This window comes from Microcaecilia unicolor, chromosome 3 (assembly GCF_901765095.1).
Source record: "Microcaecilia unicolor chromosome 3, aMicUni1.1, whole genome shotgun sequence".
NCBI classification, from domain to species: domain Eukaryota; kingdom Metazoa; phylum Chordata; class Amphibia; order Gymnophiona; family Siphonopidae; genus Microcaecilia; species Microcaecilia unicolor.
In genome coordinates, this window is record NC_044033.1 from 193,639,041 (window position 1) to 193,665,989 (window position 26,949).

Consider the following 26,949-nt stretch of genomic DNA (forward strand, 5'->3'; position numbering starts at 1 on the left):
ACCAGACCCCCCTCCCCCACCCTCTATGACAGCAACTACGCCAGAGACCAGACTAGGTCCATCATAACATCAAGGCAGAAACCAAACTTTACCAGAACTGCTCTAGGTACTAATAAAATAACCTATTATTGGAGACTGCCCCCTCTTCTAAGAGACTTCTTAAGTCTGACAAAATATGAAGTATGTAAATAACTTTATTAAGATTAATAAATATAGAAATTAAGACATCTTCTAGGTAAGTACAGATATACATAGACATCTGTATCCCCCCAGCTCATTCTTCTGTCCACCTGTACATCCATTTTTCTGTCCCTTACTCCTCCCCAACTTAGACTGAGGTACTGCACCAAGCTTAAGAAGAGGTGTGGTTGGGGAAGACAGGAACACCTCATGTCTGGACAAGCAGATAAATTAAGTGGGATTATTTTGTCTTGTGATTCAGATGGGTGATAGTGGAACGGCTTCTGCAGCGTTCAAGTTTTCTGCACGAGAAAGGCTCCAAGGAAGGTTTCCTGTGGATCTGGAATGAGCTGCAGAGGTGGCAAGCATTTGACAAAGACTCTGTCACCTTTGGACAGGTGAAACTGTCCACCCATGTAGTGGGAGCTGGGGTGCCCCACCCTGCAACAGGAGACGTCCTTCTTTAACAAGGCAGTGCTGTCATTCTCTCTGCCTTCATGTTTGACCCACAGGGTGACAGTGGCTGGATGGTCCAAAATGTTCTTTTTATCTACAGTAACCTGGGTGTAGATATAGTAACTTCCATCCCATGGTAGCTCCAGATGGTCTGATTTTAGCAGGTTGGGTTGCAGGAGGAAGGCTCGGCCTCTAGCCTGCCAGTTCACAATGTCCACTTTTCCATGCTCTGAAACACAGAGAAAGTGTCAGCACCCCCCAGCAGGAATGCCCCCATTATCCCTAGTTCAGAAAAGTCTCCAGTCACTCAGAGCTACTGGAAACATCCTAGGCTGCTGCTGCGATGCCAGAATATTTATAGCCCTCACCTTCCAATGTTCAATGCGGTTATAAATACATACTAATTAGAAATGTGCATGAGCAGAAGAGGCCATTTGACTCTACAGGCAACCATAGCCCCGCCGAGATGAGTATCCTGTGCTCTGGCAAGGGAAAAGAAAAGGGGATAGGATTTCATATTCCACCTTTCTGTGGTTTCAATCGAAAGGGATTACATATTATATACAGCTGCTTATTTTGTACCTAAGGCAATGGTGGTTGGTTTTCAAACAGGACAGCTTCTGCCTGGAGAAGCCATCATTTCATTTTAAAAGGCTTTATAAAGTCACAGTAGATATTTAAGAGCCAAAATATCCCATCCCTCTCTGGTACTAAAGTTTCACTGGGGATAATGTGATATAACATGTCGCTGGGAGATACTGTGATATAATGTATCACCAGGGGATAACTGTGATATAATGTGTCACTGGAGAATATTGTGAAATAATGTATCACTAGGAGATACTGTAATATAATATATTACTGGGAGATACTGGGATATAATATATTACTGGGGGATTACTGTGATGTATTGCTGGGAGAGATACTGTGATGTAATATATCACTGAGGGATTACTGTGATATAACGCATCACCGGGGGATAACTGTAATATAATGTATCACTGGGGAATATTGTGATATAATGTATCACTAGGGGGTTACTGTGATATATTCTATATTATATTATATATTATATCACAGTAATCCCCTAGTGATACATTATATCACTGGGAGATACTGTGATATATTACTGGGAGATACTGTGATATAATGTATCACCAGGCGATTATTGTGATATAATGTATCGATGGGGAATCATGTGATATAATCTATCGCTGGGGAACATTGTGATATAATGTATCACCAGGGGACTATTATGATATAATGTATCGTTGGGGAATATTGTGATACAATGTATCACTAGGGGATTATTGTGATATATTGTATCGCAGGGGTTTAATGTAACGTATCACTCACGATAGATGATGCTTCTCTGTGCAACTCACATAGGGAAAGGGATCAGGCACTTACCTGAACTTTTGAAAATGAGATGCGCCACTGGTACAGAACGTTCCTGCGCATGAGGAAGAAGAGAGAAGATTAGAGGTGGGGAAGCAGTGGGAACTTTGTGCCCTGGAGCAGGGCTCATGCGCATTTCTAGTTAGTATGTATTTGAACATTGGAAGGTGAGGGCTAGAACTCATTCTATTAATTATAATAATTCTCTTCCGTCCGAAGATGGAAATGTACAGAAGACAAATTTTAGAGATCAGTTCAATTATCTGCCCTGGCTTCACCTCCACTAGATGCAGGGGTCACCATTTAAGTTCAGTTATCTCTATTTATGAATTTGTGTGAGTAGTGTGCATGTCAGTGTGTGTGTACGACTGTATGTTGTAGTGGGTGTCAGTGTGTATGTTGTGTGTGTGGCGTGAGCAGTAAGTGTAAAAGAGGGTGTGTATTATGTGTGTGGGGGAGGGGCAGTGGACATGACCATGTGCCATGTATGTGGCAGTCAGTATGAATGTGTGTGTGTAAATAACTGAGTGTGTGTGTGGCAGTGGGTGTAACTGTGTGAATATGCAGGGGGGGGGGGGTATTTTTGTACCAGCAGGTGTGTGTGAGTATAAAGACATATATACACTCATAACTCAGACATACCCACTGGCACAAAATGATTGTAAGTGTGTGGTTTACTGCCAGTAGGTTAAATGTGGGATGCAGAAAGATTCCTATCTTGTGATAATCATGATGCAGCGCTGCAGAGTCTCAGGATGGGTAATTCTGTTACTGCACATTGGTACAGCCTGGAGGAGGGGGCAGGAGACAAAGTCATTCAGACAAATTTCTCACCATGCTAAGAAAAGCCCGGTTAGATGCTTCACTCCAAGGCTTTTCTTCTGATCAAATGTTCTCTGCCCTCCCTCTTTTCAGCTCTGGGCACAAGAAGGATGTGTCAGCCACACATTAGCAACATCCTTTTGAAAAGGTTCCTTCATCGGCCCACTGCCACTAGCCCACTCACTTCCTTTCTCAGTCTCTTATATCCGCCCTGCCTAATGCAGGGATTCTCCTGCTCATGGACTCTGCAGCCCTCCCGTTCATGCCCTTACCACACACCACAAGCACCTCCCAAGACCTTCTTTCACTCAGCTGCCTATCCTGAATGCAGAGACCCCTCTTCTGGCTCCCTTGGCACTGCCCCAAACGGTGCTGAAGCTCTCCAACCTCGCAGCTTACCACAGCACCAGCCCTGCACCTCACGCCACCCCACAAGGGAATACCACAGCACCAGCCCTACTGCAATCTACACCTTCTGTCACCGGCCCAACCCAAGCCACACCTAGCAGCCCTAGAGATTCCCTCTATTCTGCCCCTTAGTGGGCCATGGCATAGGGAATCAGGGCGCTGTATTCCTCACCATGCTGAAGACTGCAAACTCAAGACACAAGACACCACTGTGTCATGAATATTGAAACATCCAGAAGCCCGCTCAGGTACTCCCAGCAGCACAGACATTCTAGTGGCTCCTCCTCCTCCCCCCAGACCCACCCTGAAAGCACTCATTGGGATCCAGCTGCACCACTGCCCATCAGGAGAGTGACTACCCTCCCTCCCCAAGCCTCACAAGATGGGACCCCAGACAGAGACACTTCCTGCCATGCCAGCCACTGCCTCTCCAGCACCTCCTGGACCACTTCAGCAGGTTCATGGTGCAACATCTTCTTCCATAGGTCTCCCCTGTATCCCCTCCTCCCATTTTCTCTCCAGAGTCTGCCCTCTCTGACGCAGAGATACACCAGAGGCCTGCCTCGGAAGACTGGCAACCCCTTCTCCACAGAATCTCCTGCTTCCTTGGGCGTTCCTTCATACTCTTCATCAGCTACACTCCTGCCTAACATATCCCAAATTCCTTCAGAAACTGGTCCACAGTGATGCTCTTCCATCCATTCTCGAATGAACCTAGCAAACATGGAAACTCACTGAGGGAGGAAGAAAGTGGGCTAGTGGGGAGGGATTGAAGGCAGATGCTCAGCAGGAACCTTTCAAAACATTTTCTTTTCCTAAGCTCTGAGAGACCAAATTACTCCTTGGCTCCATCAGATGATGTCACCCATGAGTGGCTAGCTTATCCTGCCCCCAAGGAGGATACCTGTTCCAGGAGAGTAGCCTCACCTTTGGTGCAAAGAAACTTGGCAAGTAACCTATGCTGTAGTGTGTGTGTCAGCGTGAGGTGGCTGAGGAGGGTAATAATCCCCTGCATGTTGTGATACAGTGAGATAGAAGGAACAGAAATGGCGGGGATGGTCTTTATTCCCTGCAGCACGTGATGCAGTGAGATAGAAGGGACAGAAATGCCTGGGGATAGTCTTTATTCTTCAAGTGTGTGATACAGTGAAATACAAAAGATAGAAATGCCTGGGAATGGTCTTTATTCCCTCTATCGTATGATACAGTGAGATAGAAGGGATAGAAACAGAGGGGATGGTCTTTATTCCCTGCACCATATGATCCAGTGAATAGAAGAGATAGAAACGCCAGGGGACTTTCTGTATCCTTGGTACGGTTTAATAGCTTCTACGTTTTACAGATATAAACTTCCTATACTTGAACTGGAAGAATTTTTAAAAGTTAGACTGCCCTGAAGGCAGCTGAGATACGCACTCTGAACTTCACCTTTCCGTTATTCTCACTTTGGTTTAATGAAATGTCACGTTCTCTGCCGACAGCCACTTCCCTAACATGTATGAAGACTTGAGAAGCCGGAGGACGGACAGGCAGAAAAACTCACCGCAGCACTGGGCAGGAAGGACCACGGATAAACCAGCGAGAAGAAGAGACTTAGTGTCACTAGCTGAAGCACCGAGAGCAGAACCACCCAGAACAGCAGGCAGAACGCAAGCTTCCTCAAGCTGGACTCTGCGCTTGTGGTTTCGGACTGTCGTTTGCTGTCCAGCAGTGTCATTCTTCTAAAAGATTCTCAGCCCAGCATCTGAGGCAGTCTGGTAAGCTTAGTTTGCATTTACCTGTTTTTAAAAAGAGCTCCAGCATGTGGGTTTTCAGAAAGGAAACTGGCAGGGCTACAGGCTCCTCCCAGCTTAAATTCAGCATTGCTTCTCAGTCCAAAGAAGTACACAGCACACATCTCCTATGAAACAGGACAGACGGACGTCACATCACCCAGTGCTGTCCAGCACACTGAGACAGACATAAGCTCCTTGACTCTTGAGTCTGTGATCAGTCCCAGGACACAGTGACTGTAATGCACATCCCGAGCAAACACCCAAAAGTCACAATTATTCCAGGTTGCTGAAAGAAAATAGCCTAGCAATGGGAAAAATTGTAGAAATCCAGGGCGAATCCTGTTTCACAGGACAAATGGTTGAATACATCTCCCCCACCCTTACATTTCACCCTAAACCATAAGCCTGAACCCCAGCCCAAGGTTTCCCAAACCTGCACTGGAAATCCCACTACACTAACTGCCAAGCCTCATGTAGTAACAATGCACCTGTGAAAGGAAATACTGCAAACATTCGGCATCCCTAGAATAAGCCGGAGAGCTACTGATCTCTAAGCAGAAACTACACGTTAGCAGAATGCCAGGCCTTGGTTACACATGTAATATACAGAAAGATCCACCAAATACAGAATAAGTGACTACAAATTAAAAATGGAAACCCCAAGAAGACACTTGAATGTGGTTCCTTTTCTACAGTGCAAAAGCCAAGAGAGACAGGCAACCAGGGCTTTTTTTGAGGGGGTACTTGGGGGTACTGAGTACCAGCACCTTTTCCATTATCTGCTAAAATTGACCCATGGTCCACAAGTTTTAATGAAAGAGCTTAGGCTCTATACACCAGTTCTGGTCATAGGTTCTGTGATTGGTTGCAGGGAGCCTAGCTATTGTGGGATGGGTCCCTCAGTGATCACCCCATCCCCGAAGGATGGTCTGGTTTTTGCTAGAAAAAACACACTGCGGGCAACACACTTCCCAAAACTAATCGAGAAAATGAAAGACCCCAGCAAAGAATGAGCAGGAAAATGCTGCACCACAGTTACCTTGGGGGGAAGAGGAGAAACAGCAGTTAGGAGCAGCAAAACCTGGGAGAGATCCTTCCACCAGGCCCGGAAGGAGTCTGAGAAAACGTGGACCAAGAAAGCTCCGATTTCTCTTTTATTGTACTTCCATTTCTAAAGGCCCTTTGGTCACTGGTGCTGTGCTTAGGGATCATGCATGACTACTTTGGACATTTTGCCCTGGTCCCAATTAGTCGGCATATAGAATTTAAATTTTTGTTTGAATAATATGTCATCTATCTACTTATTTGCACAGCCTGTTTGCTTCATAAGATCCAGTAGCTTCCTCCACTCCAGTCATTGAGACAGGCCCAGTTCAGCAGAGACATTCCTGTGCTCTGTTGGGTACTGGGCCAAGAAATGAGAAGTTATTACCTCTGGAGAGACGACTAGAGAAAGGCATACATTCGTTTAGAAGAAATATGAAGCCTGGTTTGATTTAAGGGCGAAGGCGGAGTGCGGACGCACAAAACTGAAAGTACTGGATTTCAGACGTACTGATTTTGATAAAATGGGGGAATACCTGAGGAAGGAGCTGTTGGCGTGGGAAGGCGTAGGAGAAGTGGAAAAACAGTGGTCCAAGCTAAAGGCTGCTATAAATATGGCGACTGATCTTTTTGTGAGGAAAGTAAACAAAAACAAGAGAAGCAGGAAGCCTATATGGTTCTCCAAACAAGTAGCTGACAAAATAAGAGCAAAAGAGGCTTTGTTCAAGAATTACAAAAGAACGCAACGAGAGGATCACGGAAAAGATTATCGGATTAAACTGAAAGAAGCGAAGAGGGAAATACGGCTAGCGAAAGCACGAGCGAAAGAAAAAATGGCTAAAGATGTAAAGAGAGGTGACAAGACTTTTTTCAGATATATTGGAGAAAAGAGAAGAGATAGGAATGGAATTGCGAGACTGAAAGATAATGAGAATGGCTATGTGGAGAGTGATGAAGATAAAGCGAACGTGCTAAACAATTATTTCTCTTCGGTGTTCACGGAGGAAAATTCTGAAGAAGGACCGCGGTCGGCTGCCGAGGGAATGTCTGGGAATGGTGTGGATACTGCACTGTTTACGGAAGAAAGAAAGAATTTATAAACAGCTGGAGAATCTGAAGTTGAACAAAGCTATGGGGCCGGATGGGATACATCCCAGGATACTGAAGGAGCTCAGAGAGGTCCTGGTGGGACCTCTTAAAGATTTAATAGATCTTTAGAGACTGTAGAGGTTCCGCAAGATTGGAGATGAGCGGATGTGATTCCTCTTCACAAAAGTGGAGACAGGGAAAAAGTGGGAAACTACAGAGCGGTAAGTCTCACATCGGTGGTAGGGAAAATAATGGAGTCGCTACTGAAAGAAAGGATAGTTAACTTTCTAGAAACCGATGGGTTACAGGACCCAAGGCAACATGGCTTTATCAAAGGAAAATCCTGCCAAACAAATCTTATTGACTTTTTTGACTGGGTGACCAAAGAACTGGATGAGGGACGTGCGCTAGATGTAATCTACTTGGACTTCAGCAAAGCCTTTGATACGGTCCCCCACAGAAGACTCGTGAATAAGCTGAAAGGGCTGAACTTAGGACCGAAAGTGGTGAACTGGATAAGAAACTGGTTGACCGACAGGTGGCAGAGGGTGGTGGTAAATGGAATCCGCTCGGAGGAAAGGAAGGTGAGCAGTGGAGTTCCTCAGGGGTCGGTGCTGGGGCCTACTCTGTTTAATATATTTGTGGGAGATATTGCTGAAGGGTTGGAAGGAAAGGTGTGCCTTTTTGCGGATGACACGAAAATAGCCAATAGAGTGGATACCCTGGAGGGAGTAGAAACAATGAGAAGGGATCTCCGAACCTTAGAAGAATGGTTGAGGGTCTGGCAGTTAAAATTTAATAAGAATATGGAAAGATTAGAAACCTTAATATATTCACTTACTATCCCATATGTTACCTCTAAAATCTCATGTGTTCTAAAGTAGTGTACAATAGTGTAACATAGTGCTCAGACTACAGTGCCTGAGTTTAAGCCATTAAACAGCTTGTATCATACCACTGGTAACCACCATCATCGCACTATCAATCCCTCCCTTCCTACCTGCAAATGGAGCTGCGATAGATGAAATGCTGAAAATAACCAGCGTGGTCAGTATTAGGTTGATATGATGTAAACAGTATAACATTAGCAATGATAATACTTAGTTCCTCTGCATAAGTTGCACTCCACTAAGTTGCTAGGTGTACCAGCGGGTAAAATGGCTGCCCATCAGTTCACTTTCTTTTTTCCTTTGCTCGTGCTAGTGCTGTAATGCAGTGCTTAGACTCCAAGGTGATGGTCAGTCAGCAGTCCCGTCTCAGATCGGCCAAACGGCGGAGCATGCGCTCTTAGTATTTATAATCCCGCCCTCATTAGCTCTCACATGTGAGTCTCCATGAAATCGCAAATTTCGTTCTCCTGATCACGCCTAAGGGCAAAACATGCAGCATGTTGAGAACGTGAAAGCATTGACAAAGCGTTAATCACAATACACTAAGCACTGCATTACAGCACTAGCACGAGCAAAGGAAAAAAGAAAGTGAACTGATGGGCAGCCATTTTACCCGCTGGTACACCTAGCAACTTAGTGGAGTACAACTTATGCAGAGGAACTAAGTATTATCATTGCTAATGTTATACTGCTTACATCATATCAACCTAATACTGACCACGCTGGTTATTTTCAGCATTTCATCTATCGCAGCTCCATTTGCAGGTAGAAAGGGAGGAATTGATAGTGCGATGATGGTGGTTACCAGTGGTATGATACAAGCTGTTTAATGGCTTAAACTCAGGCACTGTAGTCTGAGCACTATGTTACACTATTGTACACTACTGTAGAACACATGGGATTTTAGAGGTAACATATGGGATAGTAAGTGAATATATTAAGGTTTCTAATCTTTCCATATTCTTATAAGAGAAACCTATCGAATAGGGATCCTCAGAATACCTTTATTTGTTAAAATTTAATGCCAAGAAGTGTAGAGTGGTGTACTTGGGGTGCGGAAACCCAAAAGAGAGATACCGGATAGGAGGGGAGAGATTAGTAAACTCGACTCAGGAGAGAGACCTTGGGGTTTTGGTGTCGGAGGATCTGAAGGTGAAGAAACAATGCAACAAGGCGACGGCTGTTGCCAGAAGGATGCGTAGAGAGGGGCATAACCAGCAGAAGAAAGGAGGTGTTGATGCCCCTCTACAAGTAGTTGGTGAGGTCCCACTTGGAGTATTGTGTTCAGTTTTGGAGGCCGTATCTTGCTAAAGATGTAAAAAGACTGGAAGCTGTGCAAAGAAAAGCTACAAAAATGGTATGGGATTTGTGTTCCAAACCGTACGAGAGACTTGCTGCCCTGAACATGCATATCTTGGAGGAAAGGAGAAACAGGGGTGATATGATACAGATGTTCAAATATTTGAAAGGTATTAATACGCAAACAAACCTTTTCCGGAGATGGGAAGGCGGTAGAACTAGAGGACATGAATTGAGGTTGAAGGGGGGCGGACTCCGGACTAATGTCAGGAAGTATTTTTTCACGGGGAGGGTGGTGGATATGTGGAATGCCCTCCCGCGGGAGGTGGTGGAGAGGAAAACGGTAATGGAATTCAAACATGCATGGGATAAACACAAAGGAATCCTGTTTAGAAGGAATGGTTCCATGGGATCTTAGCGGAGATTGGGTGGCGATGCCGATAATTGGAAACAAAACGGGAGCTGGGCAGACTTCTACGGTCTACGCCCTGATCATGACTGAATAGATAGGGATGGGCTGGAGTGTAAATTTTAAGGGGCTTCGATGTTAGCTTCAGAACTTAATACAAGAACAGTACTGGGCAGACTTCTACGGTCTGTGCCCTGCGAAAGGCAAGGACAAATCAAACTCGGGAATATATGTATACCCGAGTTTGATTTGTCCTTGCCTTTCGCAGGGCACAGACCGTAGAAGTCTGCCCAGTACTGTTCATGTATTAAGTTCTGAAGCTAACATCGAAATATGATATACCATGTAAAATAAGTTTATCTTGTTGGGCAGACTGGATGGACCGTACAGGTCTTTATCTGTCTGTCGGCGTACCTCAGGGTTCTGTTCTTGGTCCCCTCCTCTTTTCTATCTACACTTCTTCCCTTGGTTCATTAATCTCATCCCATGGCTTTTCCTACCATCTCTATGCTGATGACTCCCAAATCTACCTTTCTACCCCTGATATCTCACCTTGCATCCAAACCAAAGTTTCAGCGTGCTTGTCTGACATTGCTATCTGGATGTCTCAACGCCACCTGAAATTAAATATGACCAAAACCGAACTTCTCATTTTTCCCCCCAAACCCACCTCCCCACTCCCCCCGTTTTCTATTTCTGTTGGTGGCTCTCTCATTCTCCCTGTCTCCTCGGCTCGAAACCTTGGGGTCATCTTTGTCTCTTCTCTCTCCTTCTCTGCTCACATCCAGCAGACCGCCAAGACCTGTCGTTTCTTTCTTTACAACATCCGTAAAATCCGCCCCTTTCTTTCCGAGCACTCTACCAAAACCCTCATCCACACCCTTGTCACCTCTCGTTTAGACTACTGCAATCTGCTTCTTGCTGGCCTCCCACTTAGTCACCTCTCCCCTCTCCAATCGGTTCAAAACTCTGCTGCCCGTCTCGTCTTCCGCCAGGGTCGCTTTACTCATATTACCCCTCTCCTCAAGTCGCTTCACTGGCTCCCTATCCGTTTTCGCATCCTGTTCAAACTTCTTCTACTAACCTATAAATGTACTCACTCTGCTGCTCCCCAGTATCTCTCCACACTCGTCCTTCCCTACACCCCTTCCCGTGCACTCCGCTCCATGGATAAATCCTTCTTATCTGTTCCCTTCTCCACTACTGCCAACTCCAGACTTCGCGCCTTCTGTCTCGCTGCACCTTACACCAGGAATAAACTTCCTGAGCCCCTACGTCTTGCCCCTTCCTTGGCCACCTTTAAATCTAGACTGAAAGCCCACCTCTTTAACATTGCTTTTGACTCGTAACCACTTGTAACCACCTGCCTCCACCTACCCTCCTCCTTCCTGTACACAATAATTGATTTGATTTGCTTACTTTATTTTTTGTCTATTAGATTGTAAGCTCTTTGAGCAGGGACTGTCTTTCTTCTATGTTTGTGCAGTGCTGCGTATGCCTTGTAGCGCTATAGAAATGCTAAATAGTAGTAGTAGTAGTAGCTGTCATTTACTACATAGTAACATAGTAGATGACGGCAGAAAAAGACCTGCACGGTCCATCTAGTCTGCCTAACAATTTAAACTCATATGTGCTACTTTATGTGTATACACTATGTTACTTTGTAACTACATTTAAGGTTTGATTTGGATTGTTCTGTTTGCTTGTTTTCTCTGTTTTGTATTATTGAGGTTTTATTTCGAATGGTGTATTACTAGTATGTATTTTTATTTTTTTGCTTTTATCATTTAACCACTTTGAAGTCAGTTCCTCTGGACATATTTTCCAAGCTAAATGATATACAGCCTTCCACAATGTGTACACTTGTAGCCGGATTAGGTAGAGACACTCCTGGAAGCATTATCAAAAAATGGCCATATGCCCTTCTGCCCCTCAATCAATCAGTGCTCACAGAAATAGCAGGCGGAAAGCAGGCACTCTTGAACTTACCTGGTACTTGCCATTTCCCTTGGGCACCTTTGAAGAACGGGTACTCTGTGACCGTTTGGAAACTGAAGCAGAAACAGCGGCAGGGAAGTGCATGAGGGCCACCTCTTTTTCATGCAGGTAAGAGAAACTGTGCTGAAATCACAGGGAAGGAGCAATTTTTACCCATGGGAATAGCCTTCATAATAGTCCCTTCGTCACAGGTGGCAGTACATACTGAGTTCATGCCTTCATGCATACAGGGAGGGGGTCAGTTGTGTTCCATTTAGCACCCCCAGCTGCAGGGCCGTGCGTAGGGTCTCTGGTGCCCCCCTGCAGACTATCAGTTGGCGCCCCCCCCCCCCCTGTGTTCCACAAGATGCAAAGGAAATAGGAGCTGAAAGGTGGAGTGCATCCTTATGGGATTGCTGAACAAACAGAGGGTTTACATCCACTTAGCTTTTCGTGCTTTCATGTTCACGAAATTAGTAATTAAATCTTTGATATCTAACTGGGCACATATATCATTCTCAATAGCAATCATGGCAAGGCTTACAAGCCTTTCTTGCGAAATACTTGATCGCAAATAATCCTATATAATAATTCTCACCTCCAACAGGATGTGCCTGGGACCGTGCCTCCCTCGGAGGTGGTCTGCTAGGCAGGCACACACTGACGTCAGTGACGTCAGTGACAGCTGATAGCAAAGCAAGGGGAGGAGTAGGGAAACACGCGGAGTGTGTTTCCCTACTCCTCCCCCTGTTTTACAGCCCACTGCACCCCCCTTCCGCGACCCAGTCGACCCCCCTTATCGGCGAAAACCGTCCTCCGCCGCCGTCCAGTATCTGTGCTGACAGGGGATCCCAACCCCCGTCAGCCGAAGTCCTGTGCTGGCCTTCACGCCGTTGCTTCTTCACTGATCTTCGGTTCAATTTCCTCTGCGTGCGTCTGATGTCAGATGCACGCAGAGCAACTTGGACACGAAATCATTGAAGAAGCAACGCCTCGAAGGCCAGCACAGGAATTCGGCTGATGGGGGTTGGGGTCCCCCGTCAGCACAGGTACTGGACGGCGGCGGGGGACGGTTTTCGCCGAGAAGAGGGGTCGACTGGGTCGCGGAAAAGGGGGGGAAAACGGAGGGATGGCAGAGTCTGGAACAGCGAGGAAGGGAGGGTGGGGATGGCCTTGCTAGCGCCCGTTTCCTTCCCTTTTGAAACAGGCATTTTTTACTAGTTTTTTAATGATTTTTAACCATGAAAATGTTCGCTCACCACTTGCCACACTGACAGGAATTGTCAGCAATATTCTTAGAAACAAATTGCTATACATTGCAAAATAAGATAGCAGATGTAAATTCTCAAAGTGGACATATTCCAAACACTAAAATGAACATAAAATGATTTTTCTCTACCTTTGTTGTCTGGTGACTTTCTTTTTCTGATCATTGATAAGTCTCTGACTCTAAAGTTTAGCAATTTCATTAAAGCAAAATATATTTTCACATATCACAGACTCTTCCCTATCCAAGGAGAATCTTTTATATAAAAATAAACACCCCCAAAAAAATCAGATTTTCACTTACCAGCTCTTCTACACTACATGTCAGCTAAACTTCCTCTGAAACTACTGTTGGAACCATCAGCCAATGAAATGGCTTTTAGCTGTAGATATCGGGTTACCTGATAATTATGCAAATATCATTGCAGTCATGCCCTCCTCTCGGTGTACAAGCTCAGAGAAAAAAAAACAAAAACTTTGAACCACTTAACAGATTTTAACAATTACACTATTTAGTTTTTATTTCTCCCCAGTCTCACTTGCACACCTCCCTCCAAACCTAGCTGTTCTCTTTAATTTGAATGTTGTTCAAGCTCACCCTGAATGAGGAGTTCAACCCACACCAAAGACATAAATAGCACTGGTTGTATTCTTTCAAACATCTTCAGCAGAGCCTGCCTGCCTCAGTGAGCACTGTGGTCGAAGAGGGGAGGGCAGGGGAGAGAGGAGAATCACAGCTTCAGGTAAAACATTTTGCAAGTGAGCTGACCTCAGGAAATGGTAGGGGCGCCCCCCTGCGGTGCTTACCTCGCTTACCGTGTTAGCACGGCCCTGCCCAGCTGCTTTGGGCTTCATTTGTAGACACCAGCCACACCAATAACATTTCCCTGAGACTGTGAGTATATGTGTGACAGCAACCATCAATGAAAGAGACCCGTGGATGGGCTGCAGAAAGGTTATCTTCAGGATAAAATACCCTAGGTCTGGGAAAGATAAGCCACGCTCTTCCTTCTGCAGTAGCCATCTTCCCTTTGAGCTGAGCCATCAGGTATTAGCTGGCCAAACCTTGAGCCCAGGGTGGAGTACCAGGAACAAGACACAGAGAAGAAATAAAGCTAGGACCCAACAGGAACTGGTACAGGATTGAGGAATTTTCCAGAAAGGAGAATCAGAAAGCAGAATATGATAAGTAAACAGTAACAAACCAAGCTCTGTGGGTGGGTTTATATACAGTTCCAGGCAGGAAGAAAATGGCCTCTAAGAGGAAGTGCAAGCATAGAGCACACTGAGGCAGCCAGGAAGCTAGGTGGAGCCTACTGACACCTACTGGCCGGAGGTCAGAGGTGCTTCCCCACAAGAACCTCTCAATATGTGCGTGTGTTAGAGAGAGGCTGTTTCTGTAACTGTGTGTTTGTGACACACAAAGGGTGATAAAAGAAGGGCCAGGTCTCTTGGCTGCCCTGCTCAAGCTGTCCCTTTTTAGTCCAAGTTCTCCATTGATAAATATCTGTAGGGATTGCAGTGAATAAATGGGGGCTTCCTCAATGACTGACACACTCTAACTGTGGTTAGGAACCACAAATTTTCAGATAATAACTAGTTGGGGGAAGAGATTCAGTCAAGTGTGATCTGCGTGTGTAAAGACGTGGCCCAGAGCACTTTGCCAACACCAGAACATACACTGAGCAGCCAAGGGTGGGCTCCAAAGTGGTGAATTGGATTCAAAATTGGTTGAAAGAGAAGCAGAGGCAGCAGAATATATAAAACTTGTTGTCAAACAAACCAAGTTTTGTCCCTGCTCTCCCTATTCCCTGTGTAAGACATAAAATTGGTAGAGCCAGGCTCAAAGTTATGTTCCCAGGGACTACAGATGTATGTTGGAGGTGTGGGAAAGCCAAAGGGACCTTTTACCATATATGGTGGTCTTATGAACACTTACAGGAGTACTAGCAAGGAGTCACACGAAGTCTATCGACAAGCCCAGGCTTGTTTCCGTGTGATCCTAAGTGGTGTTTGCTGGGATGGGGCAATCGCAGAGGACTAAAATGGCAGCGGCAAAGGCTGTAATAGCAGCCCATTGGACCAACAATAGTTAACTGGCATTCTAAACTTGAATTGTTGGGGGAATTGGAAAAATTGACTGGAAAATGGTTGGGTTGGTACGACCCTAAAGCTGAAGTATGGGTGCATTTGGACCGATTGCTGGGTAAAGATACTGCGGGTGGGGGGGGGGGGGGGGGGGCAGGGGACTAGGGGGGAAGTTAGATAAGGAAGGGGTTAATGGAGTTTGGGGTTCAGGATTTAGTGTAACTGGGGTAGAAAGTAGGGTTAAGGGGAGGAGTTTAGAGGTTCTCTGTGGGCTTTATGATGTACAGTTATGACTAAGCATAGTGTGCTGTTTTTCACATTTCAAAATTCAATAAAAACTTATTGTTAAAAAAAAATTGGTAGAGCCCCAGGCCCTGTGGCTCACCCTGTTTCACTGCCTACGAGAAGGGAGTGAGGAAAAGAAATTACTCAATGTCTTCTGCAAAAGGGCAAGCATTTCCTACTAAGCTTTGTGAAACATCGCTCATGCAAGTAGCGAACAGAACCGTACACAGGACAGATCCCTGCGGCACTACACAAATTTCTGCAACTGAGTGGACACCATTGAGGAAGCAGAGGATGCTGGAAGGACTGAGGAGTTTACAGTGGCTTGGCAGCTAAGGGGCTCTTTTTCTAAAGTGCAGTAGGGTTTTGCACTTATCGCAGGTTAACAGCAAAATTCAATGTGTGCTACGTACAAAACCTGCGTGATAAATGCATGGAGCATGGTCTGCATCTTCCCTACATTTACCATGCAAGGTGGACAGGTAACACATAAGCACCACGTTCCATGCCTGAGCTGATCATATGAACCTTCTACACTATTGGGCCAGGCATGGGACACTTCCTGCATATTCACTTGTAATAGGTCAGCTACCTTCAGTGGCATCACCAGTTCCCAGGCAATCCCCGTCCATCACATCCCGATCATCTCCCTCTCCCAATCCAATCCTGCTAACCCCACATGCTCAGCTCACCCAATCACCCCTACCCTCCCCAATCAGCTCTCCAATCCCACAACCCCCCTGATTAGAGCTTCTAATCTGCCAACCCTCCCCCACCAAGCTCCGCCTATAAATTACAGTCCCTCCCATCTGCAACCAACTCAATCCTTTCCTCAGTCCCTGGAGCCCCCTGGACTGCCCCTACCACCTCCAGGACTTACCCAGAGGCAAGACCTGGAGGTCCACTGCCAAGGAACCTCTGCCCTCACTATGTAAGCTCCAAATTCAAAATAGCATTGCTGACCCCTAGCAGTAGTCTCATGATACTACTACTAGGAGTCAGCCTTCTATATAAGGGCAGTTTGCCCCTCCCCTCCCAGTGGTAATGCCACCAGATTACCACTAGAGGTCAGTAATGCCATTTTGAACCCAGAGTCTGATGGTGCAGGACCAGAGTGGGACTCCTTCTGCTCCTTGCGACTGGACCAACAGGCCTTGACTCTGGGTAAGTTCTGGAGGTGGGAGGGGGGTTTCAGAGAGGTTTCCGGTGAGGACAGATTAGAGAAAACTAATGTAGGTAGATTACGTTTTCAGATCTCTGAGTTATTTTTCATGCAAAAAGCAGCTGGAAGTGTCAGCAGGGCTCTGTCATTGTGTGCGACTCAAATGTTTTGTTTTGTTTTGTTTTGTTTCACTTCCTCAAAGTTTACAGTGTCCCCGACATGACCACGCCTCTTTCACTCAGGCTTACTTCACCAAGATCCTGCTCACCACCAAAATAGAAAATACTAAAGCCACGTGTCTCAGATCATCAGACAGAAGGGAGCAGGAACAAGATGGGCTGCCTTAGAATACGGAGGAGAGCAGGGAGTCTGAACTCGACTGGCTGGACACAGCAGGATACCCACAACAAATATGCTGGAGATAAATTTACATGCGCTACCTCCATTGTATGCACGTCTATCTCATGCATATTCATCATGAGTATCCTGAAAACCTGACTGTCTGTCTGGGTGTGTCCTGAATCCCTGGCTTAGAGCAATGGGCTGAGAACCAGGGAATTCAGTCTCAAATCCTGCCTCCGGCGGCGCAGACACGTCTTGTGACCTTGGGCAAGTCACTTTCTGTCAGGAACCTCCCAGTTACATTGCAAACTGTTTGAGCCAGGAAGATACTGCATCTAAATAGTTACCAGCACCTGTACAGTGATGTGACATGTGAGCAACGAACATTTCATTCCAAGACCACCAGACAGTAGAAATTATAACACTGTGCTTTATTATTATAGTCAGACAGGCTTTCAGAAGCACAAGAAATGGAACTCCTTTCACCTTCAGAAAGAAATTCACATACAAGTTGCAGCACAACCTTTGTTCTCTGTTTCTTGAGATCTGGTCTCTCGTGAAGGTCTAGAGAGACATGATCTCAAGAAGCTACCACCAGTGAACCTGGGGTGTGGACATGAGGGTGAGGTACCAACATACAGGCATCTCTGAACATCAGATACACAGAAACCAAATCTCAGTGCAAGATCTAAGTCTAGTGGGAAAAGCCTGGTGCCCGCATCAGGCAGTCAATCATAAATATATTGGTACATTCACATAAGTAATAAATACATCTTCCCAAATGGGTCACAAGTCCATAATAGATTGTTCCACTAAGTGAACACACTCCTCAGACCATCTAACTTCAGGTCAGATTACATTTTCCTGTCCCATGCTTTTCTCAAGGATGCACAAACCAGCTCCCAGAAAACTGATAGAAGGACCGAACATTTAGTCCTCATGATCCGAGATTAGGCAGTGTCAAGAAAGAGAGTTCAAAGGATATCTAGAACTCAGATCTACAAGAAGGTGACATTCCATGAGAACCTGGAACATCATGAATCTGCACAAAGGCCTCTTATGAAAACAAGCTGATCCATCAAAGAACAGCGGCGCTGGGGACACTTCTCCTTCCCGGTGGAGATCTGGAACATTTGCAATATTTAAGCTGAAAATTAACAACAACATACTTTCTCCCCAAATGACCATCAGCATCTTCACTGCCTTTTTCTTCCTTTCAGGAGTTTTCATCACGGATGGAAGTTTTAACTCCATTGTTTCAAGGCAGATGATCAGAATCAACAAATAACCCAACTTCTGGAAGAAAATGTTTGACTATTCATGATTTTCAAGTTTACCTCTCTGGGGTTCTGGTTCTTCCATCTGACCAATGAAGAGGTCAGAAGCCCAGGACTGATTGAAAGCCTCCCTCCAGAAGCTGGGTCACTTAAAGCTTCTCATAGTCCCAAGTCTCAGCCAGGACAGGATTAGAAGGAAGCAAAGTTCTGGACATTTATCTCTGATAATATGTCATAAATTCTCTAGAGTTGTTCCATCTCATAGACTTCATTCTTCAGATAAAGAGGTCAATGTCCCCACACCTACCCCAGTCTCCATTTAGCTTTAGCTTCATTCAATGTTTCCCTCACAATAAATAATATAGGAACAATAAATAACTTAATATGATATTAAATTAAACACATATAAATATCAAGTCTGTGAAAGTTTCTCTTGCATTTCATCCACAAAGATGGTACGCAGGAATGACTTTTAAAAGTTCTGTAGTGCTTTATCTGCCTGAGTTAATTAGGGGTCTCCAGCCAGCAGTGAAGGGCATGTTGAGGTGCTGCCCTAGCTGAAATCCTGAGGAAGGGACCTGGTCACTCCTTGCGCATCCTTGGATGGTCCTCGGGGAAGGAACTGGTCACTCCTTGCACATCCTTGGATGGTCCATGGGAGAAGGGACCTGGTCACTCCTTACACATCCTTGGATGGTCCCTGGGAGAAGGGACCTAGTCACTCCTTACACATCCTTGGATGATCCCTGGGAGAAGGGACCTGGTCACTCCTTACACATCCTTGGATGGTCCCTGGGAGAAGGGACCTGGTCACATATCCTTAGATGGCCCCCTGGTCACTCCTTGCATGTTCCTGAATGGAGCCCTGGGAGAAGGGGCCGGTCACTCCTTGCATGCTGATCTCACACGCAGGAGTCCAAAGAAGTTGAGGTTGTCCTGATCCAGTTGCCATCGGGTGTACTTGGTGGCTCCCTGTACATGTAAGCGGCCCTGGAGTCGGTCATTTCTGGATAAGCAGAGCAGGGTGCCTGAGAAGGTGGAAGCCTTCTTTTCAGGCAGCTTTAGCGGGATCTGCAGCACGGAGGTCTCCAAAGCCCCTCGCTCTATGGCTAAAGTAATGTTGCCTTTCTGGGTGCAGGGATCCTGCACACATGTCACACTCAGCTGGGCGTAGAGGTAGTACAAGCCTTCCTTGAGTATCTCTAGCTGCTTCAATTCAGGTTTATAGTCAAAGTCTGGCCCAATGGAGACAGAGTCCAGGTAATTAGAGTGATGCCAGGGCACTACTAGCTTTTCTGTCACTTCCACTGCGGATTAAAAAAAAAAGAAGATGTTTAAAACCAACTGAAGGGGATTCAATATTCCGCCTTTGCATGCTACAACTGAAGTGCTTTACATTTGTTATATGCAGGTACTTTCTCTGTCCCTAGTGGACTCACAATCTAAGTTTGATACCTGTGGCAATTAAGTGACCTGCCCAGGATCACAAGGAGCTGATGGGGGAATTGAACCCAGTTCCCCAGGTTCTGAACCCACTGCACCAGGGCTGTAGCAAGCTACGTTTGGCCGGTATGGTCACAGAGCATGCAAGGGAAACGGTCCATTGGCTTCACTTGCGCTGATGTGACCAAAGTGGGGTGGAGGGGGGGGTAGGAGCGCACCATGTCAGTTGGGGGCATGTCATACAGGGTGCATTTGGTAGTTGTGACTCTCCTGCACTGCACTAACCATTAGGGCAACTCTGAGACTCCCATCTACAGCCTAAATGTTCTGTTAATCTGTCTCCTCAGTCTGTTCCCTGCTGGTAAAAATGACAAAAGTACTTTTACAGAAGAATTCTCTTAAGATGGCTGACGGTCAAAGGATTTCTGCTCGTAATTCTGAGAGCTCTGCTCCTAAACTTAAAATTCACTGAACGCTTAAATTCAGGAGCATAAAAAGTGGATCTAGGACGGGAGAAAAGTTAGGAGCTTCGACACCGATTTTCAGCCCTGGACTCATAGATTTAGATATATGAGTGGCAGGTATACATTTATAAGTGTAACTTTGAAGTTCTTTTACTAAAGTGCACTGAGCCCTAATGCGGGTGCAAGGAAGCGTCCACTCACAGCTAACAGGGTTAACACGGAAGCCCTTCGCATTTAGAAAGGACCTGCAAACCTGTAGGTATCCTTAGGTGATAAGAACTTTCATTTATAGCTGGTTTTATTTTTTCTTTTAATCTTAGTTATGTTATTTGCATTGTAAAACCATGTTGAATGGTATTTTTCCATAAATGTGGTATAAAAGCCCAGTGATGGTGATAATAGAAGCATGACAGCAAATAAAGGCCAAATGACCCATCCAGTCTGCCCATCCTCTGTAACCCCTAATTCTTCCTGTTCCTAAGCGATCCCACATGCTTATCCAATGCCCTTTTAAATTCTGGAACATTCCTCGACTCCACCACCTCCACCGGGAGGCCATTCCACGCCTCCACCACCCTTTCTGTGAAATAATACTTCCTTAGGTTACTCCTAAGCCTGTTCCCTCTTAACTTTGTCATATGCCCCCTCGTTCCAGAGCTCTCCTTCAGTTGAAAAAGGCTCTCTTCCATAATGATAAATAGTAAGCACTCCCACATTAATATGTTTGCCAGTCCCGCGCATTAGTGGAAAAGTTAGCATGGGACCGGCAAAAAGAAAAAGCCCATTTACAGCCACAGTAAAGCTGGGCTTAGTGTGCAGGAAAATCATGCGTTTGAACAAAGCTAAACTCATGTGTCCGGGAACAGCACTCCCTCACTGTTGATACAGTTCAGCCACCTTGCAGTAGGTGGCGCTAGTCTGCCGAGGCTGAGGCTGTCTGGGTGAGAGGAGTGGGACTCAGGCCAGGAGGGCATTAAATTCCCCGTAACCCCGATACAAAGGTTTCCTCCTGGGAGGAGAGAAGCCACCCTGGAGTGAGGGTCTCCACAGGTTACAAAGTCAGCTGACAGAACCTGATACAAGGTAGGCTAAGCTTGAATTTTGAGTTACAGCTGGAGAGAGGCAGACCTGTGTGGTAAAACCTGGCAAGGAAAGGTGTATATATGTACGTAGTGTGGGGTTAACAAGCCCTGTCAGACCAACAAAAAGGGGGTCCAAGTCTCCCGCAAAAACACACACACAAAACAACAAAGAGAGCGGAAGAAACCCAAAATAGACCAGACAAAAACCACAAAGAGTAAGAGCACCAAAAAAGTTTTATTGGGACCCTACACAGTCTGTGTTTCGGCCAAAAAGGCCTTCCTCAGGGGTCTTCAAATTGACGTAAACAGCAGGGGCGTAGCCAGACAACAGATTTTGGGTGGGCCGAGGCAAGAATTGGGTGGGCACCAAGTGTTTCCCCCCCCCCCCCCCAAATAAAAACCAAATTAGCTCAGCTGGTGGGAAAACGCTTCTTTCCACCTTGGCAGCAGGCATGCACTGAAAACTGAGCATGTGCAGGTGCCGGTGTCGTGGAGAGTAGCGTTTTCATTACCATCAGGGGAAATCTTCAGCTGGTGGAGCTTGGGATTCCCACCAGTTACCACTAAGCATGTGCTACTGTTGGTTGGGCCTGAGCCATAAATGGGTGGGCCCTGGCCCACCCGAGCCCTCCTGTAGCTACGCCACTGGTATACAGATGTTCCTCCAGAAATCACATGGAGTGAAAGGCATGAACTTGCCAATCTTCCCACACAACTCTGATACCAATGAAGCCTGAGCCACACCACTTCCCTGGTTGTCTTCTTAGGTACTACTGCTCAGCTTGCAACGAAGTTGTCTCCTCTCTGGACCTTCCTCTGTATCGGGCCAGAGGAAGGTCTAGAGAGGAGACGACTTTGTTGCAAGCTGAGCAGTAGTACCTAAGAAGACAACCAGGGAAGTGGTGTGGCTCAGGCTTCATTGGTATCAGAGTTGTGTGGGAAGATTGGCAAGTTCATGCCTTTCACTCCATGTGATTTCTGGAGGAACCTCTGTATACGTCAATTTGAAGACCCCTGAGGAAGGCCTTTTTGGCCGAAACACGGACCGTGTAGGGTCCCAATAAAACTTTTTTGGTGCTCTTACTCTTTGTGGTTTTTGTCTGGTCTATTTTGGGTTTCTTCCGTTAACAAGCCCTGCACACGACTTTGGAGTGTGGGATAACAGACTGCAGTAATGGCTTAATAAGAGAATTTTGTTTCACTTCCTCTTGGTCTGGCTGTACATTTGAGGGCCTCCTGCCCAACTCGGTTCGAGCATTATAACAACATATTATTCTGCAGATTAGTATAAAAGCCCCTAAGGCATATAACGTGGCTGAAAATTGGGAGTCCACATTTAGGAGCTCAAGTTTGTTTTTTGTTTTTTTTAAACATTGTTCTTTGTTAAGCAAAGTACTCTGGACCAAGTGGTTGGAACCTTACCGTCTCCTGCTATTAGATGTGCTCCGTTCCTTTCCTTTGCTGCTGTTGCTGCCGCCACCTCCGGCTTCACCGCAATTTCTAACGCGGCCCGTGCTGCTGTGGCCATCTTCTCTGCATCAGACATTTTGGCTGCCGTCTCTATTTCCACTGTTTTCTGTTAAAAGCAAAGGGAGAAGAGGAGATGATCAGGGTGAAAGAATCCAGCAGACCAGACACCTCAGTCTGGCTCTCTGGAAGAATTAAACCCAAGTGCAGACCCTGCTCCTTTCTTTCTCTCTTCCCTTGCTTCCGTAGTCTCCCTTACAATTGTATTCTAGCCTCATCTTCATTTTCTTTCAGCACATAAAGTAACAACTTAACCCCTTGAATAGAAATCAATCCACCCAAAAATACAGTTTGCATGGTTTCCATTCTCTCCAGGTGCAGATCAAAAAAAATCAGCACTTCATCACATTTTTTGACTGTCCTAAATCCTGTCCTTCTAATGAAATGAGCAAGACTACTACTACTACTTATCATTTCTAAAGCGCTACTAGACATATGCAGCACTGTACACTTGAACATGAAGAGACAGTCCCTGCTGGACAGAGCTTACAATCTAATTAGGACAGACAGAACAAACAAGAGATAAGGGAATATTAGTGAGGATGATAAAATAAGGCTTCTGAACAAGTGAATAAGGGTTAGGAGTTAAAAGCAGCATCAAAAAGGTGGGCTTTTAGCTTAGATTTGAAGACAGCCAGAGATGGAGCTTGATGTACCGGCTCAGGAAGTCTATTCCAGGCATATGGTGCAGCAAGGTAAAAGGAACGGAGTCTGGAGTTGGCGGTGGAGGAGAAGGGTGCAGATAAGAGAGATTTACCCAGTGAATGGAGACAAGAAGAAACTCGAGATACAGAAAGGGAAGCGTCCGACTGATGCTGAGTACAGAAAGAGCAGAGACAGCTTCAGAGCTTTTCTTAACATGCCACTGTTTAAGGGATATTTAGGGAAATCTTGAAATGTGGTCGTAGTGTTAGATTTACACCAACATTGTCTGCACAGAATCCAGATTGACAGTGGATAACTTGTTTATCCACTCCTATCCTAGCTGAGATAATATTTAATCACCTCATGTACAATTTTCTTTAAATTAGTCACCTTATTTTCTAACTCCTCTTACTCTCTTACCTATCTGTATGTTCCATCTTTGCTTATACCCTACGTTGTCTATTAAAATGTTCTATTACGTATTGTGTTGACATTGTAAGTAGTATACTATGCCATACTTTGCATTGTTATTTGAATGTTTTTTTTTTACTGCTGTAATTGTCTATTGCTTATGCCGTGAGTGAAGTCCTTCAAAAGGGTGGTAAATATATCCTAATAAATAAATAACTAAATATTGTATACACAGAATCCCGATTTATTTATTCCATTATTTACACTGTCCTCCTGACAGCGCCCAGAACGGGTTACAGAACTGCATTCATGATATAATAAAAGAATACAACATATCACAAAATAAAATAAAATTAGAAAATAGCTCCAGCCTGACAATTTCCATTACAACTCATTAAATTGCTAAATTGAAACAGGTAAGTGTTAACAGCCTTAGAAAATCCCAAGAGATCATTAATAGATCTCACAGAGGGAGGAATCTTATTCCACAACCAGGTCCAGTGGATAATCCGCATTGTATACACAGAATCCAGATTTACAGCAAATAATCCTCATTGTGTACACAAAATGCAGATTTACAGTGGATAATCTGCATTATACACACAGAATCCAGATGTACTGCCAATAATCCACATTATGTACACAGAACCCAAATATACAATGGCTAGTCCGAGTTGTATATACAGAATCCGGATTTACTGCCAATAATCCACATTATGTACAGAACCCAAATATACAATGGATAGTCTGAGTTGTATATACAGAATCCAGATTTACAGCAGATAACTCGGATTGAATGTACATAATCCATTTACATTTGATAATCCGCATTATAAACACAGAATCCAGATTTACAATGGATAACTTGGATTATAAACACAGAATTCGGATTTACAGCGGATAATCCGCATCGTATACACAGAATCCAGATTTACAGCGGATAATCCGCACTGTGTACACAGAATCTAGATTTACAATGGATAACTCGGATTAAATGTACAGAACGACGATTTACAGAGGATAATCTGAAGATTGACAGCAAATAATCCGCATCGTATACACAGAATCCAGATCTACAGCGAATAAATACACCCTTGAAAGCTGACGATTTGCATTTCTGCAGTTCTAGTTGCGAGGCAGCCTTGGACAGATCAGTGCGACTTTGTTCGAGAGACCCCCCTCACTCACCTCTTTGCCCTCGCAGGGCCAGCGCAGGAGCACGAAAGCGCCCAGGGCTGCCAGAGCCAGGGCCAGTGCAAGGACGGAGAGGAGGAGCAGCAGGTTCAGTCTGCGGCAGCTTTGAGGGGGGGTCGTGAGCCTCTCGGGGTCCCGCACCGCATCCGGGCTGGACACGGTCATCGCACAGCAAAAAGCCCCGGCAAGGACAGGACAGGGCAGGAGCGAGTCTGTGCTGGGACTGTGCCCGCGGGCGACTCCCCCTCGACTTTTATAGCAGCCAAGCAGGAGGAAGTGCTGTCATGCGAGTGAGGGACTTCCCGGGACCTGCGGCTGCTGAGCACCGAGCAACTTTCCACCCCGGCTCTGTTCCAAAATGCTGAAGCATCCGACAATAAAAATGGAAAGGAAAATCGAAGGAGGGAGGGGAGGGGAGGAGAGAGAGAGAGAGAGACAGGAGAGGTGGGAAAAGAAACAGAGACACAGGGGGTGGGGGACAGATAGACAGAAAAGTGAGTGAGAGAGGGGTGGGGGACAGAAAAGTAAGAGAGAAGTGGGGAAAGAAACAGAAAAGTAAGAGAGAAGTGGGGAAAAGAAACAGAGACACAGGGGGTGGGGGCAGACAGACAGAAAAGAGAGAGAGAGGTAGGGAAAGAAAGAGAGACTAGGTGGGGGACAGAGACAGAAAAGTGAAAGAGTGAGAAAGAGACAGAGTGAAAGGAAGAAGGAGAGGTGGGGAGAGATACAGAAACATGGGTGGAGGGATAGACAGAAAAGGGGGAGAGGAGAGGTGGGGAAATAAACAGAGAGACAGGGGGTGGAGGACAGAGACAGAAAAGAGATAGAGACAGGCGGGGAAAGAAACAGACAGGGGGTGGGGGACAGATAGACAGAAAAGTGAGAGAGAGGAGAGTTGGGGAAAGAAACAGGGACAGCGGGTGGGGGACAGAGACAGAAAAGTGAGAGTGAGAAAGTGGGAGAGAAAGGAAGAAGGAGAGGTGGGTGGAGTGGGGAGAGAGATACAAAAACATGGGTGGAGGAATAGCCAGAAAAGGGGGAGAGAGGAGAGGCGGGGAAAGAAAGAGAGACAGGGGGTGGAAGACAGACAGAAAAGTGAATGTGTGTGAGAGAGAGAGAGAGGTGGGGAAAGAAACAGAGACACAGGAGGTGGGGGACAGATAGAAAGAAAAGAGAGAGGTGGAGAAAGAAACAGAGACAGGGGGTGGGGGACAGAGACAGAAAAGTGAGTGAGAGAGAGAGAGAGAGAGAGGAGAGGTGGGGAAAGAAATAGAGGGACATGGGGTGGGGGACAGAGACAGAAAAGTGAAAGAGTGAGAAAGAGGGAGAGAGAGAGACAGAGAGTGAGTGAAAGGAAGAAGGAGAGGTGGGTGGAGTGGGGAGATAGATACAGAAACATGGGTGGAGGGATAGACAGAAAAGGGGGAGAGAGAGGAGAGGTGGGGAAAGAAACAGAGAGACTGGGGGTGCAGGACAGAGACAGAAAAGAGAGAGAGGCGGGGAAAGAAAGAGAGGCAGGGGGTGGGGGACAGATAGACAGAAAAGTGTGTGTGTGTGTGAGAGAGAGAGAGGTGGGGAAAGAAACAGAGACACAGGGGTTGGGGACAGATAGAAAGAAAAGAAAAGAGAAGGAGAGGTGGGGAAAGAAACAGAGAGACAGGGGGTGGGGGACAGATAGACAGAAAAGAAAAGAGAAAGAGAGGTGGGGAAAGAAACAGAGAGACATGGGGTGGGGGACAGATAGACAGAAAAGTGAGTGAGAGAGAGAGGAGAGGTGGTGAAAGAAATAAAGGGACAGGGGGTGGGGGACAGAGACAGAAAAGTGAAAGAGGGAGAGAGACAGAGAGGGATTGAAAGGAAAAAGGAGAGGTGGGTGGAGTGGGGAGAGAGATGCAGAAACATGAGTGGAGGGATGGACAGAAGGGATAGAGAGGAGAGGTGGGGAAAGAAACAGAGAGACAGGGGGTGGGGGACAGACAGAAAAGAGAGAGAGAGGCGGGGAAAGAAAGAGAGACA

The 26,949-nt window shown here is 45.9% G+C and overlaps 2 protein-coding genes across 3 annotated transcripts; both read right to left on the reverse strand.

The window, feature by feature from the left end:
• Positions 1-354: 354 nt before the first annotated feature.
• On the reverse strand, positions 355-4,990 carry LOC115464887 (lymphotoxin-alpha-like). The gene is made up of 3 exons (XM_030195255.1): positions 4,808-4,990; positions 2,047-2,089; positions 355-865 (listed from the first exon to the last, which is right to left on the reverse strand). The coding sequence occupies exons 1-3, from the start codon at positions 4,979-4,981 to the stop codon at positions 474-476; spliced, it is 609 nt and encodes a 202-aa protein (XP_030051115.1). The 5' UTR covers positions 4,982-4,990; the 3' UTR covers positions 355-473.
• A 12,331-nt stretch (positions 4,991-17,321) lies between these two features.
• LOC115464889 lies at positions 17,322-25,138 on the reverse strand. 2 transcript variants are annotated; one of them, XR_003941284.1, is made up of 4 exons: positions 24,928-25,138; positions 22,579-22,732; positions 18,974-19,474; positions 17,322-18,881 (listed from the first exon to the last, which is right to left on the reverse strand). XR_003941284.1 is itself a non-coding variant. In XM_030195257.1 (3 exons), the coding sequence occupies exons 1-3, from the start codon at positions 25,096-25,098 to the stop codon at positions 19,050-19,052; spliced, it is 750 nt and encodes a 249-aa protein (XP_030051117.1). In that variant the 5' UTR covers positions 25,099-25,138; the 3' UTR covers positions 17,322-19,049. The 2 variants fall into 2 exon arrangements, 1 of the variants encoding a protein (XP_030051117.1); XM_030195257.1 differs by having other exon boundaries at positions 17,322-19,474.
• Between the last annotated feature and the right edge of the window lie 1,811 nt (positions 25,139-26,949).